At 36.4% G+C, this 27426-nt stretch overlaps 1 protein-coding gene across 1 annotated transcript in view; it reads left to right on the top strand.

Moving 5' to 3' along the window:
• Window positions 1-27426, top strand: part of LOC126297751 (calcium-dependent secretion activator-like) — a 1391877-nt gene that overhangs the window by 981669 nt on the left and 382782 nt on the right. Inside the window, exon 20 of the mRNA XM_049988921.1 lies at window positions 2058-2159. Within this exon, the coding sequence (XP_049844878.1) occupies window positions 2058-2159 (102 nt within the window). The remainder of the gene's footprint in view (window positions 1-2057; window positions 2160-27426) is intronic.

The raw sequence follows: 27426 nt of genomic DNA on the forward strand, positions 1-27426 counted from the left end.
CTGGGGTACACACCATGTATAGGAGTTACGTTGTTTCATACTGAAAAGTTGGTTACTGACAAACAGTTAGCCATCCATTTTCATTCTCAAGCTTTGACTCGGCAAATGATTTGCTAAACTGTGGCTGGTATGTTCACTTTAAAATAGGAGTTAAGTATCTCTCTCTTCTACACTTTCATTAATACTGCATTTAACTCCAGAAGGAATTGTTTTACATGAATTGAAATAGGCACAGTACACTTTCAATATAGTGGCCTAAAAAGAATGTTGTGCTTCCAGTCACAACAGCCTTTTCCTATAGTATACTTGGCCAGTGATCATAGGGCTAGTGATGTAGCATAATGATAGGATCTCTCAGTTGAGCTAAATGTATTGTGATGTAGAATATTGGAAGATGGAAACAAGTTACTGTCAGTAACAGAATATTCTGTTATTCATTTAATAGAGTGATGTGGAAAATGATGGAATGTTGCAGAAGGTAATGTTTTTGAGATGGTACATTCAGAAATATTGGTACAGTTCATTCCTGAAAATTAGAGACTTTGATCTTCATATTTGTTACATCAAACTTATTTCTTCATTGTCAGTTCAGTGGACGTGTCATGGGCCTTTCATATGTGGGATAACAGACAAAATTCCTCAGCCTGTCATTTAGATGGTTGTGCTTTATTAACATTACATAGTAGCATTGCATGCAGTTTTTATATTTTATGCTACAAATAATAGCACCAAGAAACAATGGTTCATTTATCTGACAGAGAAGGGAGTGGAAGTGATGACTGTGAACTAAACACTTACTGTAGTGCTTGTATATTAATTACTGTTACTAAAGGAGATGCTTCTGTCAGTGGCAGAAATATGATATCAATATGAGGAAAATGGCTTTGCACTTATTCTTTGGCAATACTCAAAGAGATATTTTCATATACAGTATGTTTGTCTGTAATGATATGACTTGGCATGGGTGGTGCGACAATTGCTGGTACTGATGCTAGTAGCATGACTGTGATCTTTGAAAGATGAACAATAAGTTTTATAGTTTTCATGTACTTAAAGTGGAAGAAGCATCAGTCATATTGCAAATCTCAGCAACCTACATTATTTTTATGTTATGATGAGAAGCAATTTATTTATTCATAGCATTTTAACCTATGTTGAAATTTACTGATTATTCCTTGATTCCTTCTTGTGATGGCGAGAAGTGTGTATGCCAATTGTAGTCCTTGGTGGTTGTTTGTACACTCAGAGACTTTCAATTTACAGAATGATCACAGAAAAATTAAGCTAAGCAAGAGGAAGTGATTTCTGCCTGTTATGTATTTTGCATACAGATGTACATTTAATACATAGATATTGTCATAAACTTGTTCAGTTATCTGTATACTTAATATTTGCACACTTTTGTTCTCTTTTTGCCTCCACACATTCTTTATCCTTAGCATTTTTCTCAATGGCTATCCGGTTTGCCCAACTTAAGGATATGTATGTGTTGTTGACTGTTGTGTGGTTAATAGCTTAGTTTTATGTTATGAGATATTACTACATTTGATGATATAGAGTTAACTTACGTTACTTAACTAAACTGCTTTTTCATTTCAGAATCATTATTTTAAACATAACATTCCCACACATTTTGTTTCGTTCTGTTTTGCAATGACATACCATATTGCATGTTGCACCATTTTGCTACTGATCCAGCAGAGACTCTTGTTTACCAGGCACCCCACCAGCTGTTGACATGTATTATGTTTGTGAACATAGTGTATTGAACACAGTATAAAAAGATGAGAAAATTCTCTTGGAAAAGCTTGATGTTTATTTATGTTCAAAACCAAAGAATATTTTGAAGTATGATGCATCTTTCAACTAATTGCATTGCATGAAATTTGAATGTGTGCATTCAGTTTTGTTCTATTTTGCTTCTTTGGATCACTATTACACAGATAAACACATCGTCAGTAACTACAATTACTGCAATACCATGTAATGTTTGTATAACATTTGCCATTAAATCTAATCAAAGTAAAAAGGAAAGAAAATTATGTTTACTGTTTCAGACCTGATGGTGTTGGAACTGTGACCCATGAAGAAAAGGAGAAATTCCAGGAGATTAAAGAAAGACTTAGAATTTTGCTGGAAAATCAAATTACTAACTTCAGGTACATAATGTAATTTTATATAGTAGACATTTTAAAATAGAAAATAGTTAAAATGGTGACCACATTTACAATTAATGACACTATCAACTCATTATGTTAGTTTGCAGCAAACATCAAAAAACAAAAATATTATTTTGATTGGATTATCATATCAAATTAAACTCTTTTCACTTGTCTTGAAAGACATAATATTTACTATGTAGCCATTTCTACACATATAGTATGCATTAGTGATACATATTTTGCCACAATAGCTCATATGGTTATTAGTAATATATACTATACATTTTTGCACTCGATACAGATACATACAAGCTGAATGTCTTCTATCAGATTTTTCTCTCAAAATCTTTAATTGTGTGATGTATTTCATTAAAACATGCTCTTGCAATTTATTCAAACTGAATACAAAATTTGAAAGTGAAAAATTTAATGTAACATTTCATATGGGCAAAAAGACTACATACATATCATTTACTCAACAGGTTCTATTAGTGCAGAGATAATTGCTTAGCTAATAGAAGAGAAAAGAGCAATATTAGGAGTATGAGCTGCTCAGTTTCTTAGAAGATAGACATATATGATTTTCACAGAAATGCTGTGAAAGTTACAAAAGCCACAAGTCATTTATCAGATTTTTCTCTTTCCATGTTTAATTAAAAACTTGAAGAAGTCAAATTTTGTTGATAACTGTACAGCTAGAGATTATCTGTTGCATATAGGTTGTTCACCCACCAGATATGATTTTATATATAAAAATCAGAGATAAATAATAGATTAAATTAATTACTGTTTAAATCATTGTCTATGGAAACCAATGTATAGTGTTTTATTTTTACAGTGTTATCTTTACTTAATACCTTGCAGTCGAGAAGAATATCCAGATTTCTTCAATATTTTGTTGTGAGATACTCGCAACAGTATTATTTCCTGTAACCATTTCTTTTCCAGGTATGCAACTGAAGATCTGTGAATTACATGTCAGATTGTAATTTTTCTAATTCTGCTGTTATGAGGGAGAGAATGTAATGTTTTGCCTTATGCTATTGTCCTGTGAAGATAAACCTTTATTTGTTGGTGTTTCCCTAACATGTGTCAACAAATGTGTGAGAATAGACACTTGGTTATTAAACAATCTAGTATTTCATTCACAGCTAAACAAATGCCTCTATGTAGGCCTATACATATATCTGTATGTATGCCTACATCAAAACCCATAGATATATACTCATCAAACAAAGGACATAATGGGCAGAATGCAAGGACATAGAAAAGTATACTTATCAAATGAGCATATGGATAAAGTCGTTCTTCAGAGAACTAGAATATCTTGTTAGTGCAAAATATGGAACTGATTGCAGCAGAAGCAATTGGAACCAGTGCTCTGATCCAGCAAGTAAGGAGTGTGTGAGAGGACCAGTGAAGCAACTTAAATCAGTTGATAAAAGCAAGTTTTATGGTCCAGACTGTATATAAATTAGGTTCCATTCGGAGTATGCCGATGCAATAGCTCCATACTTAACAACCATAAACAACCTTGGCTTGACAAAAGACCCATACCCAAAGACTGGAAAAATGCACAGGTCACACCAATATTCAAGAAAGGCAGCAGGAGTAATCCACAAAACTACAGGCCCATATCATTAACATGGATATGCATCAGGATTTTGGATCATATATTGTGTTAAAACATTATGAATTACCTTAAAGAAAATGGTCTATTGACACATTGTCAACATGGAAATAGAAAACTTCATTCTTGTGAAACACAACTAGCTCTTTACTCATATAAAGTTTTGAGGGCTATTGACAAGGGATTTCGGCTTCATTCCGTATTTCTGGATTTTCGGAAAGCTTATTCCATGTTCATGGAATATTGTCTCAGTTAGGTGATTGGATTATTGATTTCCTGTCAGAGAGATCACAGTTTGCAGTAATTGACAGAAAGTCATCGAGTAAAATAGATGTGATTTATGGCATTCCCCAAGGTAGTGTTATAAGCCCTATGCTGTTCCTTATCTATATAAATGATGAGGGAGATAATTTGAGCAGCCATCTTAGGTTGTTTGCAAATGACACTAATGTTTACCAACTAGTGAAGTCATCAGAAGATCAAAACAAATCGCAAAACTATTTAGTACAGATATCTGTTTGGTGCAAAAATTGGCAATTGACCTTAAATAACAAAAAGTGTGAGGTCATCCACATGAGTTCTGAGAGGAATCCATTAAACTTCAGTTATATGATAAAACAGTCAAATCTACAGGCCTTAAGTTCAACTTAATACCTGGGAATTACATTTATGTACAACTTACATTGGAAGGAAAACATAGAAAATCTTGTGGGGAAGGCTAACCAAAGATAGCGTTTTATTGGCAGGACACTTAGAAAATGTAACAGATCTAGTAAGGAGACTGCCTACACTATGTTTGTCCATCCTCTTTTAGAATACTGCTGCACATTGTGACATCATTACCAGGTAGGATTGACAGAGCACATCAAAAAAGTTCAAAGAAGGGCAGCACGTTTTGTATTATATCGAAATATGGGAGAGAGTGTCACTGAAATGATATGGGATTTGGAGTGGAGATCATTAAAACAGGCATTTTTTGTTGCGGTAGAATCTTCTCACAAAATTCCAATCACCATATTTCTTCTCTGAATGTGAAAATATTTTGTTGATGCCAAACTTCACAGGGAGAAATGATCGCCATGATAAAATAAAGGAATTCAGAGTTCATACGGAAAGATATAGGTGTTTGTTCTTTCCACACACTGTACAAGTTTGGGATAACAGAGAATTGTGAAGATGGTTTGGTGATCTCTCTGCCAGACACTTAAATGTGATTTGCGGGGTATACATGTAGATGTAGATGTAGATGGACATTGGTAGAAATAATTGCAGACTGGAAGAAAAATATGAGGACAAGAAGATGCAGCTGGACTAGAATAGTGTAGGAAGTCCCAAAGGAAATGTGAATCTTTTATTTGGAAAGTAGAGTAGTCTGGGCATAGTCTAGAGATAGATACAGTGCAGGTGTTAGCAGATTGAAAAATATGTCATGGTTGTACAGTACGATACAGCATTCCAACAAATGAACATTTTCCACAATGGGTTTAACTATCTTGCACCTCAGCCAAAGCAATATTCTGTTGTTTACTTAGGCTGCACTAAGTCCTGCACCATTAATACATGCACCACTTCCTGCTATAGGCCTATCACTGGCAGTCCATACAGCCTTAAAGACAGAGCCTCTAGTGATATCAGATATGTTAAATACCAGATTAACTGCAGTTCTACAGTGTGATATGTTCTTCACATCATGAACCAGCTTTTAGCCTCGATGAATGCCAGTTGCAAAATTGTGTCAAAGTGTCAATTGGATAACCACAGCATGGTGGTAAGCAAAATGTTGTTGAGTTCAAAATCTGGGTTCTCCACTTTTGTCTCTACCTCTTCTCCTGATCCCACCACATTCCAGCCTCTTATATTATATCCACATAAAATTCCCCCTTAATTACAAGGGTTGTCCATAAAGTAATGCACCACATCTTTTTTCTTTAACAGTTCTTTATTGAACATCATGAGAATGGTGTTTCATGTACACATCCTATTTTTCCACATAATCTCCATCCTGTTCTATGGCCTTCCTCCAGCATGATACAAGGGCTTGTATGCCCTGCCAATACCAACCCTTGTCATGGTAGTGGAGTCAGTGCTTCACTGTGTGAATCACTTCCTGATCATATTCAAAATGTCTTCCACAAATGGCATCCTTTAATGGTACACAGAAGGGGAAGTCTGAGGGAGCTAGGTCAGGTGTGTCAGATGTGACAGCCGTGAATAGTCTCCCTGACCGCTGCAAATGGTGGAGTTCTGCCGAACTGCCTTCTGATGACCTCACTCTATGTGTCCAGTGACTAACTGTACTACTGTCACAGCAGATGCTCCGTAGACTTTGTGCAGGCATGTGAACATTCCCAACAGTTTCTTTCTTTGCTGTGAGAAATTCAATGACAGCACATTGCTTGTAACATATGTTACCTACAGATGCCAATTAGAAATTGTCCTGCAGCTACACTATATGTCAGAAGTGATGGAAACTTGGCACACTCACTCAGAAGACTTGAAATAATATATACATAATGATTCACATCGTTAGTATTGTTTTCAGCTGAGAAGAAAAACATGCAGTGCATTACTTTCTGGGCTCCCTCGTACCTTTCTAAATTATATGTGTCTTTCGTTCTTTCATTTTTCATATCTTTCTGTTCTCTCATGAACCATGGACCTTGCCAATGGTGTGGAGGCTTGCGTGCCTCAGCGATACAGATGGCCATACGATAGGTGCAACCACAATGCAGGGGTATATGTTGAGGGGCCAGACAAATGTGTGGTTCCTGGAGAGGGGCAGCAGCCTATGCAGTAGTTGCAGGGGCAACAGTCTGGATGATTGACTGATCTGGCCTTGTAACACTAACCAAAACAGCCTTGCTGTGCTGGTACTGTGAACAGCTGAAAGCAAGGGGAAACTACAGCCATAATTTTTCCTGAGGGCATGCAGCTTTACTGTATGGTTAAATGATGATGGCGTGATCTTGGGTAAAATATTCCGGAGGTAAAATAGTCCCCCATTCGTATCTCCAGGCGAGGACTACTCAGGAGGATGTCGTCATCAGAAGAAAGAAAACTGGTGTTCTATGGATCGGAGCGTGGAATGTCAGGTACCTTAATTGGGCAGGTAGGTTAGAAAATTTAAAAACGGAAATGGATAGGTTAAAGTTAGATATAGTGGGAATTAGTGAAGTTCGGTGGCAGGAGGAACAAGACTTTTGGTCAGTGAATACAGGGTTATAAACACAAAATCAATTAGGGGTAATGGAGGAGTAGGTTTAATAATTAATTAAAAATAGGAGTGTGGGTAAGCTATTATAAGCATCATAGAGAACCCATTATTGTGGCCAAGATAGACACGAAGCCCAATATGCCAACTAGCTCTGCAGATGATGAAGAAATCGATGAAATGTATGATGGGATAAAAGAAATTATTCCGGTAGTGAAGGGAAATGAAAATTTAATAGTCATGGGTGACTGGAATTCAAGAGTAGGAAAAGGGAGAGAAACATAGTAGGTGAATATGGATTGGGGGGTAAGGAATGAAATAGGAACCCGTCTGGTAGAATTTTGCACAGAGCCGATGACATTGTAATTCTGTCAGAGACAGCAAAGAACTTGGAAGAGCAGTTGAATTGAATGGACAGTGTCTTGAAAGTAGGACATAAGATGAACATGAACAAAAGCAAAACGAGTAGAATGGAATGTAGTCGAATTAAGTTGGGTGATGCTGAGGGAATTAGATTAGGAAATGAGGCACTTAAAGTAGTAAAGGAATTTTGCTATTTGGGGAGCAAAATAACTGATGATGGTTGAAGTAGAGAGGATATAAAATGTAGACTGGAAATGGCAAGAAAAGTGTTAATGAAGAAGAGAAATTTGTTAGCATCAAGTATAGATTTAAGTGTCAGGAAGTCGTTTCTGAAAGTATTTGTATGGTGTGTAGCCATGTATGGAAGTGAAACATGGATGGTAAATAGTTTGGACAAGAAGAGAATAGAAGCTTTCGAAATGTGGTGCTACAGAAGGATGCTGAAGATTAGATGGGTAGATCACATAACTAATGAGGAGGTATTGAATAGAATTGGGGAGAAGAGGAGTTTGTGGCACAACTTGACAAGAAGAAGGGACCGGTTGATAGGACATGTTCTGAGGCATCAAGGGATCACAAATTTAGCATTGGAGGGCAGTGTGGAGGTAAAAATCATAGAGGGAGACCAAGAGATGAATACACGAAGCAGATTCAGAAGGACGTAGGTTGCAGTAAGTACTGGGAGATGAAGAAGCTTGCACAGGATAGAGTACCATGGAGAGCTGTATCAAACCAGTCTCAGGACTGAAGACCACAACAACAACAACAACAACATCTTTCTGTTAGAGGTCTGCAAACTAGGGGTTTGCTTGCTCACACTTAATCAAACATGCTGTGCAGAAGCAAGCATGCAATATATATACACACACAGAGAATGTTGTCAAAAAAGGTAGCATAGGAATACTGTTATCCTCTTGTGAACATAACTCAACATCTGTTACCTAGTGTTGATTCTCATATTTCCACTATCTGAAGAAACTACAGTCTGATTAGTTTAAATCAATTGCTTTACCTAGGGTAGTATGCAGTTGTGTCATTATTGCAAGAAATAAGGGAAAAATATGGATCAGTTAAAGGTTCGAGATAAAAACCAAGTATCTGCTGGCCTTTGTAATGATGGCTGAACTCATAGTGAAACAACATGTTACTGTTTCTTGGAGCATGATCTGCATTATTAGCTCATATATACAATATGTTCTAAGAATTTCCTTGACTCATGAATCATGTCTTCCTCAACTCTCAGAGATAAGGTTCCTTATCATACATAACTTTCATCATCATGCATTTTACTTAAATACAAATCAATATCATTAATATATAGGGTATCACTTGGCTCAGTGTCTAGCAACACAGAAGACAGAGAAATCACTTTTTGCCTGGTTAGTCAATCTGACATTCTCTAGACAGCCCCAAAAACTTGCACTAACTGAAAAAATGTAAAGATCCCACAAAGGGAGATTGAAACAAAACTGAGCCAAATTTACAAAGAACTTGGCAGTATAAGACTCTTATCAGTATGATGTTGCATCCACATACCCCTCAATTAGATGCATGCATTGGTTGGGTTAGGAAAGGTGTCTTAAATTTGTTGTATCCTCTCCTAATGCAAGCTTGCTCAAACTTTTGTGAGTGTATTGTGTTAGAGGAGCTTAATACTTGTTCCACAGATCATGAATGTGACACTTCTTAATGATGAGGAACAAGTCAGTTTAACAAAAAGTTTCTTTACATGACACAAATGATTTATATATAATTACAAATGGCTATCTCTCAGACTATTGATGCTATTGTGATGCCATACAAAAGCAATGAATGAAAACAGACATCGTAGGCTAATTCATTGCTGGGCTTATCATCAAAATTTGCAATTACTGTAGTACCAGAAGTATCTGAACTCAAATGTTTCAGCAGATCATTAATGTCTTTGATCCAATTCAATGTCAAATCAATACACATGCCCAAAAATTTTGAATATTTTGCTTTAGCTTCAGATTTCTGTTCAAAGTCTGCATTTGTTAATGGTGTTCTGCCATTAACTGTACATAACTGTATGTACTGTGTTTTACCAAAATTTAATGAAAATCCATTAGCATATGACTACTTAATAACTTTCAGAAAGATGTTATTTACAATTTCCTTAGCTAAATCATGTTTCTTGGTTGTTATTAATATACTTGTAATAACAGCTAAAAGAATTAGCTTTTTATCTTGTGGATATAGAGTGCAAAGTCATTATTATGTATAAAGAACAATAAGGGACACCATTCTTGACACCGGGTTGAAGAATCTGCATATATGGATTTGTGGTTTACTCACCTTGTAACACACATTTGCAATCCATTCGGTTTGCATACAAGAGACACGTCAAAATTTATAATACTGTTAAAATGAGTTCTACACTAATAAACAATAGCACTAAAATGAATAATAACACTATAATCAAACAAATTGGTAGTCCATATTTGTAAAACTTCATCCACTAATAATGCTGTCTCAATAGATTACACAGCGTCTTCATGTCTTTCACAGTGATCATTCAGCATTTAATGCTGTACATAACACTTGTATACATACTAAACAAAAACAATACTAACACACTCTGGTGGTTGTTCTACCTCTACATACCTTAATCTTTGTTTCATAGATCATGAATACGTCATTTTGTAATGATGTGGAACGTGTCATTTAGACATAAGTTTTTTTACACACGTATTTTTATTTATTTATTTATTTTGCAGTTATTACTTCATATCTTACAATTCATCTATTGAGTAGAAGGAGTTGTCATTCAGAATTTCTTTTGATTTGCTATTAAATGTTGTCTTCCTATCTATCAGACTTTTAATACTTTATGGATTTGGGGTTTATTCACCTTCTGACATACATTTGCAATCCATTCGGTTTGCATACAAGAGACAGGTCAAAATTTATAATACTGTTAAAATGAGTTCTACACGAATAAGCAATAGCACTAAAATGAATAATAACACCATAATGATATTTTTTGGGTTGTATAACACATTGTATCCAGCTCAAATTTCCAGATCATCCTGCATGAACTCAGCCACTGAGAAATAACATGCCTCATATAGCTTTCTTTTAAGTGGATCAAAATTCATTTTAATTTTCATTCCCATCTATTAAGGCTACTGGCCGCACTGTTTGAGGCAGTGGGTGAGGAGCATAAAATTTTCTTTCTTTTGAATTAAACAATTTGTGCAGTGTCCCACTCATACCTCAGTACTTGAGCTTATCTAGAAGATAAGCTGTCAAAACTGTCAATCTGTCAAATCTGATGATAAAACTTCAAATTATAAAATTAATGAAAGCTCAATTAACAGCAACAAACCATAAAACACCTAACAATATAAAAGTCTTAAATCTGCACTATGCTGTAATAGAATACAAAGTGACAGCAACAACTGATATGGTCTGAAGGTGGCAACTGAGCCATAATTGATCTATCACAATAAAAATACTGAACTCCTTTAGTAGCAATTTGAATTTCATTACATAATGTGTAAGTAATATCATCCGTATTTCAGATACATTAGATCATAAATTTATGTAGAAGAATTTGGAAACTGATACAGTCAACAGCCTTTGAGAGATCACCAAAAAATTCCACAGAGTATTTAATATTTGATCAGTGAAATCATATACAGCATTTTCTGTGAGAAGCCTTTCTGAAAACCAGACTTACATTTTGTTAATACTTTATTTTTACAAATGTTTGAAGGTACTCTTGAAAACAATACTTAGTCAAGAATTTTGGCTAAGGCTGTCAGAGACGACACTGGGCAGTAGTTGCTAGCATCAGATTAATCCTCTTTTTTATGAAATGGTTTAACAATAGCACATTTCAATCTACCAGGAAAAATATCTTTTTAAAGTGAGCTATTACATATATGGCTGAGAATCCTACTATCTGTTTTCAACAAGCTTTTAATACTCTGCTGGAAATGCCATCAATTACGTGGAGCTTTAAATTTTGAATCTGTTTTTATCTTCCTGATTTTGGAAAGACACATAGGAAGAATTTCACTTTTATCAGATTATATAGGTATTTTCTATTCTATATATTTGTGCCTTTTCTAATGAGTGTCTAAACCCTATTTTCTTCACAGCATGTAGCAAATGATTATTAAAAATATTTTCTGATTCTGACTTTTTGTTAATAAACTTTTCAGTCAGTTTGATGGTAGTACAGTGTGTTCCTGTGCTTTTGGTTGATGTGTTTCCTTTACAGCAATACTCCAAGTTGTTTTGGTTTTATTATCAGAACTGCTAATCTCAGACAAAATACATTCACTTCTGGACTTTTTAATAACTTTCCTTAATGTAGTACAATACTTTTTATACTATTTGGCAGTTTTTAGGTTGTTACTCTTTCTTGGGCAGTTTTTGGGTTGTTACTCTTTCTTGCTATTAGATAAATTTCTCTTTTCTGGTTATAGGATATTTTCATCCCTTTAGTAAGCCATGATTTTTTTACAATTGTATTTCAATGTCTTCTCAGGGAAACTATTTTCCGATAGACTCATATGATGCCAGATATAATGCCACTGTGTCTCTCAAAAACATTGGAAGTATGGAACATCTTTGCAGACTGCCACCATACTCATTCATAATGGTAATCCGGGGTAGTTCACAACTGAGATTGTTACAGAAACACTATCTGATACTATGCCATGGCAGTCCATGTTTCCCAGTATTGTAACCATTCCAAGCACAGCCATCTGTGTTGTGGTTTTAACAGGAGAGTATGGATTGGATAGTAATTCCCAAGCCCAACTGCTGCAATTTTTTGAACAGTACGGCAGGATGAAAGTAATGTTATAGAGAATCCATTACTTGTTCTCTCATAGCAAACACAGATTTGAAGGGGTTGCAATGTGCTTTGTACACAGTGCGGTAATTGTCATTTGTGGTGGTCAGATGTGGTTGACTGGAACCTTCATAATGAGCGTGCCTGTTGTCATGTTCCCACGCAGTCCAACACTGAGCAACTGTAACATATGAACACAAAGTAAATGTGGATATGACATGATTTGACCAACTAGCCAAATGGAGACATACAATAATGCCCCATTCAGTTTCTGTCAGAAAGAGGAAGAGGTAGAGATGTGGAATATGAGTACTGATATGAAATACTACAGTTTCGCACCTTATAAGTGCTGTACTCTGGTGAGCTGCTTGTAAATGACATTCAGTAATTGCAGACTGCTTTGGGTTGCATGTGAGTGAATGAAGATGTTTTAACAAATTTCCTTAGGAAGAATAATTGTTGCAGTTTCATTCTTGTCTTAATATATTTGATATTAAAATATTTTCTAAACAGACGTGTAGGTAATAGATTAAGCTGTAAGATGGTGCATCTGTTGCCAATTTAAATTTAATTTTTGATTTTATTTGTGCTTTTGAATTCCAAGCTATCTGAGGCACTAATACAGAATACTAGTATTTAACATTTGTGCACCAATATTTTATATCTGTACTGTATTGTCATGGCCTGTTTTATTTCTGGGTATTGGCTTCAGAAATGACTTCTGATTCTGGATGGGCATTACAGCCAGTCCAATAATATGGATGTTATAAACCTCACACACAGAAACCATGTCAATTTCATGTCTCTGTGTCCTCATGCCTCCCACTAGATGCAACCACTGTGTAGAACTTAAATGAGTCCTTTGAAAGCTTATTACTCTGAGCAGGTATGCATATGGTTGAAGGAAAATGAACACCCAATAATAAACATGTACATCACTGAAATTTTTGGGAAGGCCTACATTAAGTGCCAGGCAATGGAAGTAGCTAGGGTGACAGGAATGTACCCATTAAACCCTCATATTTTCATCTATGCAGGTGTAATTGCCTACATTAAGGAATAGTTGAGGATTTACCCAATGATGCAGTCAATGAACCATCTGCAGAGTGGTGGCTTCTAATAATGGAAGGGTTAATGGTTAAATTGAGGCAGGAACATCTTCCTCCACATTGGAAATTACACTTTGGCAGAACTCATCCATTCCACAAAGAAAGAAGAGGCCAGGCACCATGGGAGGAAAATCAGATTCTTCAGTAGTACTAACCTCTTCTCCACACAAGAGATCTCCTGAAGTATTGACAACAGCAACAAATAAACTGAAGACAAAAAAGCAGAGGCCACCAAAACCTGGGAACTAAGAATCATCTGATTCTTAGGATGATGTTTGTCGTGTGAGAAATCATTTGTACACTATTAGTAGCATTCTGGACTACAGTGTATCCACTAATGAAGATGCTGACTGTCTCTTTTGCTCAGGTAAACTTTCACAGGACAAGGCAGGGATAAATTTGTTACTGTGTCTAATGTGTGAAATGGGGGTGCACACTGAATACGCAAGTTATAATAGAGGACAATATTTGTGCAACTTATGCAAGTGAAATTATTTAGTCAGGAATGTAATAACTGAAAATGGTATATTTAGTTTGTTTTTCTGTTGTCTTATTGTGTTTTATAGTGTTTTCTTTGACAATGAATTTTTAGATTTTGCATTATTTTTTAAAAATTTCAACAAACGAAATGAATGGAGTATTACATATTTCAAACCCATAACCTGTAGAGCCAAGAATGTCTAACTTTGTATTAATCCCAATTTAGAAATGTTCCTAACATAGTATATGTTTGAAAATATAGGAAGCATTAAAATGAATCCAAAAGTATCTTCTGCAGGCATTTTGTTTTCGTAGAGTGAAAAACTGAGAAATTTATGAATGAGAAACAAACTGGTAGTCCATATTTGTAAAACTTCATCCACTAATATTGCTGTCTCAATAGATTACACAGCATCTTCATGTCCTTCACAGTGATCATTCAGCATGTAATGTTGTACATAACCTTTGTATACCCTACCAGACCTGGTAACAATGCTAAACAAAAACAACACTAATGCACTCTCTGGTGGCTGTTCTACTTCTACATACACTAATCTTTGTTCCGTAGATCATGAATATGACATTTTGTAATGATGTGGAATGTGTCATTTAGACATAAGTTTTCTTTACACAACCCAATTGTTTATTATTATTTTTTCATTTTATTTATTTATTTATTTATTTATTTATTTTTTGCGGTTATTACTTCATATCTAAGAATTCATCTATTGAGTAGAAGGAGTTGTCATTCATAATTTCTTTTAATTTGCTATTAAATATTGTTGTCTGGCTATCTATCAGACTTTTAATACCATTTGGAAAATGACCAAAGATTTTTGTAGCACCATAATTCACCCCTTTCTGTCCCCAAGTGAGTTTTAATCCAGAATAGTGATGATAATCCTTTCTTCTAGTGTTGTAGCTATGTACTTTGCTGTTATTTTTGAATTGAGATGGGTTATTAATGACAAATTTCATAAGTGAATATATGTATTGCAAAGGTACGGTGAATATCCCGAGTTCCTTAAATAAAAGACTGCAAGCTGATCTCGGGTGGGCTCCAGCTATTATTCTGATTACATGCCTTTGTGCAATGAATACTTTCTTTCTTAATCACAAATTGCCCCAAAATATGATGCCATATGAATGCAGTGAATGAAAATAGACATAGTAGGCTAATTTACTGATATTTTTATCACCAAAATTTGTAATAACCCTAATGGCATAATGAGAGTCCATTTCCAGAGAACCAATTAATAATATTCTGAAAGACATTATTTGCAATTTCCTCAGCATATTCTTGCTCCTTGGGTGTGATTACTATACTTGTATCATCAGCAAAAAGAACTAGCTTTGCATCTTCATGAATACAGAGTGGCAAGTCATTAATACATATTAAGAACAATTAGGGGCTTGTCACAGAGAACTGCAATTTACAATCATTTACATTCCTACCAAAGTTTTGTAACATTTCTAAATCCCAGTGACACTAAAACTGATGAAATGCAACTAAGTACAAATTGCATTTGCTGGACATTCATCTTGTAATAAACAAGAAAACTGAAGCTACTCAGATTTACAGAAACATACATCTGTATCATCTGCCCCTTCATTGCAATGAATTTTTGTTTCAAGCACCGATAATAAAACAAATAGAATTGTCAGATACTCATTGCTTGAAACACTTTTCCTGAATCTTTGAGTGGCTCTAAAAATCTCATGATTATCTTGCAGTGTTTGCCACAACCATTAAATTTTTTAGAGTGGCCCTTTCTTGCAAGTATTTCTGTGACTTTATCTCACTGTTTAACTGCTGACTCTAGCATTCTAAAACGCCAATTTCACCTTGTCTTGAGCTTTGTTTTAAATTAGTATGTTACTAATCAATGTCATCATTTTTCTTTATGGAACATGCAATTCTCTGGCATCATAATTTGTGAAATAAATCATTGTTCCCTCATTTTTCAAATAATTAACATAAAAAATTTGTTTGTGGACTTATTCAAAACATGTGTAAGGCATTCTTAATACTGAAATGTTTGCAGAGCCCTACATGTATATAAATAAGATCTTATTAATATGTGGCAATTTCTTCATAAATTAAAGGTTCCATGAGTTGATTATTAACAATTTCTCCAGGTTATTTCTTCTCAGAGTAGTGTGTTACCAATAGCATACTTCTGAGTGACCAGTCATACTCAGCAAAGTGTGCAGTAATAGATAAATTACAACCTTTTGATGTGGATCAGTCCAGATCTCTTTCGTACATGAAGGGATTCACACTTTCAGGCTGCGCAATGCTAAGTATCATATTCATCTGTATTTCATTGCCCTGTCTTTCTTTGTTGTGTGACACTGTCGTGAAATAAGGCAAAATGTTGGTGATGTCCACCCATCTGAATTGTGAACCAGCATCTAAATGCTGCTGCCATAAAGTGTGAAATCCTCCAGCTGATATTAATGTATATGGATATATATACTGCCACAGGCTTGTTTGCACTATTAGGGGCAGTACATTTCACTGAATTTGACAACACTTCAAATCTTACTCTTAGATATATTCTGAAAATGCGTATTCTATACATCATATATCTAATCCAAATTCCATTTCATTTTAATTTTCTCTGTCAGTACTATGTTACAGCATGAACACATACTGGTAATAACGGGTTGCTAAATAATCATGACCTTCAAGTGATAATTTCCAGCATATTTCTCTTCCAAGTAAACTAGCATTTATTGTGAGTGTTTAACACGCTACTTTCTCCAGCTAGTTGAAACATATATCTAGATACCACAAGCTTTTATGTTCCCATATTTCTTCTGCTTTGTCCATATGTTGCAGTGGCAATGGCTCCTTCTTCCCCTCTTACTATTTAGTCCGGTTGTACAATGACTAAGGCTAAGGACAAGTATTCTGGACAAAAACGTTCTTTAAATCTCTCTCCATTTATCACCAGTTAGACTCTCAGTAAGTTACTTCAGGCAAATGCCTTAGTACATCCTTTTTTAGCTGAACTGTGCTCTGTTTCTGGCAGCTTCATTCATATGTTAAGATATAACAGACAGACACTACTCTATCCATTTCCAATTAGAGGAACTGTAATATGCTCTTTGTTTCATGCATTATTATTACTTTGTCACTTTCACATATTTTCAAATTCCTTGATACCAGTGTATGGGATGGCCATCAGCTATGGTGCTTTGTGACATTCTTGCCTTAGAATGGAAATAAAGTTGTACTCACCAGTCAGAACCTATTGAAGTTTCTCATGATGATAGTCATTCCCATGCAAGTCTTTTCATATATTCATGACTACTCCAATGAGCATCCATTAGAATACGCAGACTGAATATTGTGATACAGCAGACAGTTGCACAGTTGTGTTTCACAGTTCTTTATTTTCATTTCACAACCCCTAATATAATGCAGTTATATGGCCAGTTCACTATTGGTTAACATTTGATAAGCCTCATTAGTAGTTTGTAGGCAAACATCACCATACTGGTTCAGTAGTTCACTGTTGAACATCTGTGAGCAGTAAATACCTAACCACACAGTTCACTATTTCGCAAATAAATTGAACAGACGCTGTCATTGTTTTTACACGTGGCCTATTTATGTTGCACTGATTCCACTGTTAAGTTAAATCATTATTGATAGGCTAACTGATACAGACTTCCTGGCTGAAAATCAGCCATGGACTACCTGTCTCTGGACCAAAAATTGGGCCATTATATATTCTGACCATAATAGGTACTGAAACTATACATAGTTTGATGTATAAGTTACAGAAATTACAATTAATACATAACTCATTCAGTTAACTGAGTCTATCAAAAAAATCCTTATTTTTACCAGTTCCTTCGTCTACAAAGTTCTGGATAAATTAATTGTTTAAATAATGAAATTAACAGCTATACAACCAATACTTTGCCTAACCTGGTAATTGTTTTGGAATTAATTAAGGCTGGCTTTCTCAACTTAAACTGAAGGAAGGCTCTTTCATAATTGTAACAGTATATAGGTCCTCTTTAGGAAACTTTCATTTATTCCTCTAAAACTTGGATGCCTTGTTGTGTTATCTGTCAGATAGGAGAAAGCAAATTATTATTTGTGGGGACTTCAATGTTGATTCACTGAAAGAGTGTAATAGGAAGAAGGACCTGGATGTCTTGCTCGGTTCTTTCACTTTCTCATCTGTCATTAATTTTCCTACACAGGTAGTAAAGGACAGCAGCACATTGATAGATAACACTTTTATAGACGAAGGTAGGTTTAAAAACCTAAATTCTTGTGCTGTTGAGAATGGTCTTTCTGATCATGGTGCTCAGCTAGTTACAGTATATGACATAGCTCCATTGAGTAATTCAAAATTACCCTCCAAAGTTGTGTGTTCAATTAATGACTCGACAATTAGAAATTTCAGAGAAAATTTTCAGCAGTTAGACTGGGATGAGGTGTACAGGGAACCCAATGCTAATTTAAAATATAACTTATTTCATGATACACTTGTAAGAGAATTTGAAAACTGTTTCCCCAAGAAAGTAGTTGAATCTGATTATAAGAAACCATGCAAAAACCTTGGGTTACAAAAGGAATAAAAATATCTTGTAACCACAAAAGGGAACTGTATCTAACAACAAGAAGGAGTAATGACCCAGAAACAGCCAAATATTATAGAAACTACTGTGCTACATTAAGAAAGGTTATTAAAATGTCCAGAAGCATGTGCATCATGTCTGAGATTAATACCTCGTATAACAAAATCAAAACAATTTGGAATATTATTACAAGGGAGACAGGGCAACCAAGAGTACAGGATGACAGCATCACCATCAAAACGAATCTAAACTTGATAAACAACAAGCTGGAAGTCAAAAAAATTTTGAATAATTATTTTTTAAATGTTGTAGAGAAGAAGCAAGGCAGTTAATAGAAGAGGCCTTACGCACACCATTTGATACAATTGAAATTCCACCCACCTCTCCTTCTAAGGAAGATAATAAACTCTCTCAAGAATTAAAGCTCACATGGAATTGATGGCATTTCCAGCAGGATAATAAAAGCTTGTTCTCAAGAAATAAGTGGGATTCTTAGCCACATATGTAATAGCTCTCTGAAGCAGGGTATTTTCCCAGACAGACTGAAGTGTGCCATTGTTAATCCCTTGCATAAAAACGGGGATACGTCTGATGTCAACAACTATTGCCCAATCTCTCTTCTGACTGCCTTATCCAAAATTCTTGAAAAGATAATGTATTATAGAGTAGCTTAACAGTTTTGTAAGAATAAAGTTTTCACAAAATGTCAGTTTGGTTTCCAGAAGTGTTTTTCAACGGAAAATGCTATCTATACTTTCACTAATGAAATATTAAATGCTCTGAGGAACTGGAAGTCACCCGTTTGGATTTTTTGTGATCTATCAAAGGCTTTTGATTGTGTAAATCATGGAATACTTCTAGATAAGCTCAATTACTGTGGTATGAATTGGACAGTGCTCAAATGGTTTAAATCATACCTAACTGGAAAAGTGCAGAAAGTTGAAATAAACAGTTCACATAATATGCAAAAAACTGGTGATTTCTAAAACTGGTGGACAATCAAGAATGGAGTGCCGAAAGGTTTGGTCTTGGGTCCGCTGCTGTTCTTAATATATGTTAATGACTTGCCATTCTATATTCACAAAGATGCAAAGCTGGTACTTTTTGCCAATGATACAATTACAGCTATCACACCAAACAGACAAGAATTAACTCATGAAATTGTAAATGATGTTTTTCAGAAAATTATTAAGTGGTTCTCTGCAAATGGGCTCTCATTAAACTTTGACAAAACACAGTATATACATTTCCACACAGTAAATGGAATAACACCATTAATATATATAGACTTTGATCAGAAATTGGTAGCTAATTTAGAATATTAAAAATTTCTAAGTGTATCCATTGATGAGGGGTTGAACTGGAAAAAAACACACTGATGATCTGCTTAAGCGTTTGAGTTCAGCTACTTATGCTATTAGGGTCATTGCAAATTTTGGAGATATACATCTGAGTAAATTAGCTTACCACACCTATTTTCATTCGCTGCTTTCATATGGAATCATATTCTGGGGTAACTCATCATTGAGTAAAAGAATATAATCAGAATAATTGCTGGAGCTCATCCAAGATCATCCTGTAGACACTTATTTAAAGAGCTAGAGATCTTAAGTGAATATACACTGCTGGAAATTGAAATAAGAACACCGTGAATTCATTGTCCCAGGAAGGGGAAACTTTATTGACACATTCCTGGGGTCAGATACATCACATGATCACACTGACAGAACCACAGGCACATAGACACAAGCAACAGAGCATGCACAATGTCGGCACTAGTACAGTGTATATCCACCTTTCGCAGCAATGCAGGCTGCTATTCTCCCATGGAGACGATCGTAGAGATGCTGGATGTAGTCCTGTGGAATGGCTTGCCATGCCATTTCCACCTGGTGCCTCAGTTGGACCAGCGTTCGTGCTGGACGTGCAGACCGCGTGAGACGACGCTTCATCCAGTCCCAAACATGCTCAATGGGGGACAGATCCGGAGATCTTGCTGGCCAGGGTAGTTGACTTACACCTTCTAGAGCACATTGGGTGGCACGGGATATGTGTGGATGTGCATTGTCCTGTTGGAACAGCAAGTTCCCTTGCCAGTCTAGGAATGGTAGAACGATGGGTTCGATGACGGTTTGGATGTACCGTGCACTATTCAGTCTCCCCTCGACAATCACCAGAGGTGTATGGCCAGTGTAGGAGATCGCTCCCCACACCATGATGCCGGGTGTTGGCCCTGTGTGTCTCGGTTGGATGCAGTCCTGATTGTGGCGCTCACCTGCATGGCGCCAAACACGCATACGACCGTCATTGGCACCAAGGCAGAAGTGACTCTCATCGCTGAAGACGACACGTCTCCATTCGTCCCTCCATTCACGCCTTTCGCGACACCACTGGAGGCGGGCTGCACGATGTTGGGGCGTGAGCGGAAGACGGCCTAACGGTGTGCGGGACCATAGCCCAGCTTCATGGACACAGTTGCGAATGGTCCTCGCCGATACCCCAGGAGCAACAGTGTCCCTAATTTGCTGGGAAGTGGCGGTGCGGTCCCCTACGGCACTGCGTAGGATCCTACGGTCTTGGCGTGCATCCGTACGTCGCTGCGGTCCGGTCCCAGGTCGACGGGCATGTGCACCTTCCGCCGACCACTGGCGACAACATCAATGTACTGTGGAGACCTCACGCCCCACGTATTGAGCAATTCGGCGGTACGTCCACCTGGCCTCCCGCATGCCCACTATATGCCCTCGCTCAAAGTCAGTAAACTGCACATACGGTTCACGTCCACGCTGTCACGGCATGCTACCAGTGTTAAAGACCGCGATGGAGCTCCATATGCCACGGCAAACTGGCTGACACTGACGGCGGTGGTGCACAAATTCTGCGCAGCTAGCGCCATTCGACGGCCAACACCGCGGTTCCTCGTGTGTCCGCTGTGCCGTTCGTGTGATCATTGCTTGTACAGCCCTCTCGCAGTGTCTGGAGCAAGTATAGTGGGTCTGACGCACCAGTGTCAATGTGTTCTTTTTTCCATTTCCAGGAGTGTATATATATATATATATGTATATATATTCACTTATGAAATTTGTTATTGACAATCTGAACGAATTCAAAATTATAGCAGTGTACATGCCTACAACACTAGGAGAAATGATGATCTTCATTACTCAAGGTTAAATCTAACTTTGGCTCAGAAGGGGATAAATTATGCTGTCACAAAAGTCTTTGGTCACTTACCTAATAGCATCAATAGTTTGACAGAAAAAAATTTAAAATATTGAGTGCATGTAATATTTTGTGTAATGTAATATCTTGTATAGACACCTTTTATTAACCTGACACGTTCGACATCATTACGAAGTGTCGTATTCATGATATATGGAAGAAGTACTAATCTAATCTAATCTCATCTAGAGCCAAATAAATACTTTAAGAATCCTAGTAGTTCTTCTTGCAAATGTTTATAATTAGTATAGAATTTATATTTGTTTATAAGTCAACAGCAGAATCTAAATCCCAAAACAATTACTGATTTCACCCTATAACAAAAGTATTAACTAGGAATGCTGAAAATAAATTAGGAAATTAATTACATATGCAAAACTAATCACAAATTAGATCTGGTGGTATATTTCTTAAGAATGAGGGCCAATTTTGTCTCTTTTGAAAATGCCGATTGTACTTATGTATTTGAATGGTAATTAATAACAACTGAAAATAAAATGAATTTAAGGAGACAGGTGGCAAAACAAGAGAACCCAGCTTGCTTCAACACTCTTTGTATCCTCAATCTTCAGACACCAAGAATGTGACAGTTTATTCACAGTCTTAATTGTAACTGGAATCTACATTGATAAGACTACAGTGAGTGAAACAACATGCTAGATTTTGCATATTATTAGCCATGGTCCATAACAACCTTGGCAATAAATGACATACAGGATGACATGCAAGGGTGATCACACTCCATCATCTCTGCATTTAGCTGGTGACTGTAAATGGCTAAAATATTCATTTGAGTACCTTGGTAGAGAGATTTTGTCTTTTGTATCATTTAAAGTACAGTAAAGTGTAGAGGAATTTGCACTCAGGCACCAAGTGACCTCACACATTACCATTTCTGTTCTCAGTCAACACAGGAAATCCAAGTAAGACAGCCTGCAAGAATGGTTTTGTGACTGCTTTCTTAGAAATTCATGGCAATGAACATCTTGATTTGCTCCACAACACTTTCCAACCCCATAGTGTAATTTATTGGAAGGTACTGCAACACCCATCTTACAGTCTACCCGTTGTGTTATCTAATTTCCAGTCTAAATGAAGCATCAACTAGGCGATGATTTCAGCTCAATGGCACCATATCAGTCATGTGAGTAGACTTCACTCCAGTCAACTGATTTCCATAAAAAGGGACATTCTGGGAGGGACATGTCAACAGTTGTGATTAAAAAAGAATTTAAGAACAACTCATATCAGTGTATATTTATCATTGTTTTTCAGCATTTTAAATGATGTCTTATGATATATATCTTTATCCTCCCCCCCTCCTTTTCTGGGGGTTATCACTAGTGCATGTTGGCTTTGATCGGTGACACATTGATCTTACTGTGTGCATGATCACACGGGGTGACAATTATTGTACTGTATGAAATAAAATCATCATAACTTCAGAACAGACTGCGTTAGGACCTTCAAACTGCATGGTTGACCACGGGGCTTAATGGGAACTAATATGCACTGTAGGGCTTGATTTAGTGATGAAGCCCACTTTCACTTGGATGAGTTCATCAATAAGCAAAATTGACACATTTGGGGGACTGAGAATCCGCATTTCATGATTGAGAAGTCTCTACACCAGCAACATATGGAGTTGCAATGTCCAGTCATGGAATAACTGGTGTGATATTCCTTGATGGCACAGCAACTACGTAATGGTACGTGAAGGTCTTGAAGATGATTTCATCTACATTATCCAAAGTGACCCTGATTTTGACAAGATGTGGTTCATTCAACACAGAGCTTGACCTCATCAAAGTAGGAGAGTGTTTGATGTCCTGGGGGAGCACTTTGGTGACTGCATTCTGGCTCTGGGGTACCCAGATGTCACTGGCATGGGCCTCAATTGGCCCACATGTTCTCCGGATCTGAACACACTTGACTCCTTTTAGTGGGGATATCTTAAAGACAGGGTGTACAGCAATAACCCTGAAACCATTGCTGAGCTGAAAATAGCCATTCAGGAGGTCATCAACAGCATCAATATACGAAACTTCAGCAGGTCATCCAGAATTTTGCTATTTGTCAGAGCCACATCATGCCGATGTTGGCAGACATATTGAATATGCCACGGCCTAAGTCTGAATGTCTGTGGTGATATTTACATGTTGAATAAACTATGTGCATGCCTTATTTTGTAACTAATTTACGTTTCTTCTCATATAGTTTAATAATTGTCACCCTATACATGCACAAAAAGATAGAGAACAGAGTATTGACAATATTTATTTTGATTCTACATTATTTTTTGGAATTTAGTCTGTGATGGCAAACTGAACTGTCTCAACTTCAAGGTCTACATTAGGTTAAAAGATTATAGTTTGTGATTTGAGGAAGCTAATGAGTGTGATATCATGAGAATAGCTGTTTTTATGGTATTTTTTAGCACACTATATTGAATTTTGGTGTGTGGTTGATGACCACCATTTTGATGGCATAATGGCTCATACAACTGGAGGGAGGGTTAATATATTCAATACTTACTGCCCTTCTACATGGTAAATGAGACATAAATCACAGCACTAGCTTTGAACTATGTTATTTAACAACTGATGTCCTTAACAAAGTCATATAAGAATTGTGTACTGCAAATAGCAGAAGCTTTGTCACACATTAGGTGGTATCCTTTGTATCCTTGTATTACAGTTCTTGCCAGTGGCAGATACATGTGGGGGACGTGCCCCTATCCCCCACCCCCCACCCCCCTTGTGGGTATGCCAACATTGCCATCCGTGCTGCTCCCACCAGTCAGCCCGCACACAAGTCATTCGTTTCTTTCGTCAGTTGACTCGACTGAATGGAGTTACCAAGTACTTGTACTTTCCTACGTAGCACATGCATCTGCATCATCATATTTTATATGTTTCTGTGTGGCACAGAACTAACATGTACCTACAAGAAAAGTTGTGGCCATTCTGGTGATCTCAATATGTTATTCTGTCTGGTGATTGTTCAAGAATAGTTGTAAATATCCTACTATTTTCTTATTGCTCTGTTGTTCTGTTGAACACTCACCACAGATTAGATTAATACTTGTTCCATAGATCATGCATACGACACTTCGTAATGATGTGGAACGTGTCAGGTTAATGAAAGATATCTGTACAAGATATTACATTACACAAAATATTGCAAGACACTAATGCTTAAGTTAGATTTTTCCCCTCCCCTAATTTATATCTAAAAATTCAGCCAATGAGTAGAAGGAGTTGTCATCTAGAAATTCTTTTAATTTATTTTTAAATGTTGGTTGACTATCTGTCTGGCTTTTGATGCTGTTTGGTAGGTGACCAAAGACTTTTGTGGCAGCATAATTTACCCCTTCTGTGCCAAATTCAGATTTAACCCTGCATAGTGAAGATCATCCTTTCTCCTGGTGTTATAGCTATGCACACTGCTATTACTTTTGAACTGGGGTGGATTATTAACAACAAATTTCATAAGTGAATATATATATACTGTGAGGTTACTGTGAGGATCCCTAGATCTTTAAATAGATGTCTGCAGGATGACCGTGGGTGGGCTCCAGCAATTATTCTGATTACACGTTTTTTAGCAACGAATACATTTCTACTCAACGATGAATTACCCCAGAATATGATACCATACGAAAGCAATAACCCTAATAGCATACGTAGCCGAACTCAGACGTTTCAGCATACCATCAATGTGTTGCTTCCAGTTTAACCTCTCATCAATGGACACACCAAAAATTTTTGAAAATTGTACCTTAGCTACAGACTTCTGTTCAAAGTCTATATTTATTACTGGAGTTGTGCCATTTACTGTACGGAACTGTGTATACTGTGTTTTATCAAAATTTAAAGAGAGTCCGTTTGCTAAGAACCACTTAATAATTTTGTGAAAAACATCATTTACAATTACATCACTTAGTTCTTGGTTTTTGGATGTTATTGCTATACTTGTATCATCAGCAAAAAGAACTAACTTTGCATCTTCATCAATATAGAATGGTAAGTCATTAATGTATATCAAGAACAGTAAAGGACCTAAGACCGAACCCTGTGTGACCCCGTGCTTGATAGCCCCCCAGTTTGAGGAATCAGCTGTTGTATTAACATTACATAAACCACTTATTTCAACTTTCTGCATTCTTCCAGTTAAGTATCAATTAAACCATTTGTGCACTGCCCCCTCAAACCATAATGATTTAGCTTATCTAAAAGAATTCCACGATTTACACAGTCAAAGGCCTTTGAGAGATCACAAAAAATAACAAAGGGTGATGTCCATTTATTCAGAGCATTTAATATTTGATCAGTGAAAGCGTATATAGCATTTTCTGTTGAAAAGCCTTTCTGAAAACCAAACTGACATTTTGTTAGTACTTTATTTTTAAATATATGGGAGGCTACTCTTGAATACATTACTTTCTCAAAAATTTTTGATAGAGCTGTCAGAAGAGAGATTGGGCGATAGTTGTTGACATCTGACATATCCCCCTTTTTATGCAATCGTTTTACAATGGCATATTTCAGTCTAGAGGGGAAAACACCCTGCTCCAAAGAGGTATTACATACGTGGCTGAGAATCCTACTTATCTGTGGGGAACAAGCTTTAAGTATCTTGCTGGGAATGCCATCAATTCCGTAAGAGCTTTTACTTTTCAGTGAGTTTATTATTTTACTGATTTCAGAGGGAGAGGTTCGTGGAAATACAGTTGTTTCAAACTGCACAGGTATGGCCTCTTCTATTAGAAGCCTTGCCTCTTCTAGTGAAGATCTAGATCTTACTTTCTCCACAACATTTAAAAAATGATTATTGAAAATATTTCCAATTTCAGATTGTTTGTTCGTACACTTGTCATTCAGTTTTATGGCACTAAAGTCTTCCTGTGCTCTTGGTTGCCCTGTTTAACTTTCAATAATATTCCAAATTGCTTTAATTTTATTATCAGAGTTACTGATCTCAGACATGATACACATGCTTCCGGACTTTTTAATAACTTTTCTTAGTACCCCACAATAGTTTTTATAATATTGAACAATTTCGGGGTCAGTACTCCCTCTTGCTGTTAGATACAGTTCTCTTTTACGGTTGCAAGATATTCTTATTCCTTTAGTTAGCCAAGGTTTTTTATATGTTTTCTTGGAATTATGTTTCACTGTTTTCTTGGGAAAACAATTTTCAAATACCCTTAAAAATGTATCGTGAAATAAGTTATATTTCAAGTTTGAATCGAGTTCCATATACACTTCATCCCAGTCTAGCTCCTTTAGGCTTTCCCTAAAGTTTGCAGTATTTATATTGATAAGTGAATGCAGTGCTTTGAAATTCTGATTTGATATACTGCATAGAGCTATGCCATGTACTGTAACTAGCTGTGCACCATGATCTGAAAGTCCATTCTCAACAGGATAAGCATTTATGTCCTTAAACTTATCTTGGTCTATAAAAAAGTTATCTATCAATGTCCTGCTGTTCTTTGTTATCCAAGTAGGATAATCAATGACAGAGCTCAAATTGAAAGAACTGAGTAATACTACAGGGTCATTCTTCCTATCACACTCTTTCAGGGAATCAACATTGAAATCCCCATAAATGATAATTTGCTTCCCCCTGTCTGACAGATAGCACAACAAAGCATCCAAGTTTTCTAGAAGTAGCTGGAAATTCCTTGAGGGGGACCTATACACTGTTACAATTATGAAAGTGCCATCATTTAGTTTTAGTTCAGTGGCACATGCTTCCATATGTTGCTCTACACAATTTTTTTTAGTTTCTAAATGTTTTGCGCTGTGGAA

This window comes from Schistocerca gregaria, chromosome X, assembly GCF_023897955.1.
Source record: "Schistocerca gregaria isolate iqSchGreg1 chromosome X, iqSchGreg1.2, whole genome shotgun sequence".
NCBI classification, from domain to species: Eukaryota; Metazoa; Arthropoda; class Insecta; order Orthoptera; family Acrididae; genus Schistocerca; species Schistocerca gregaria.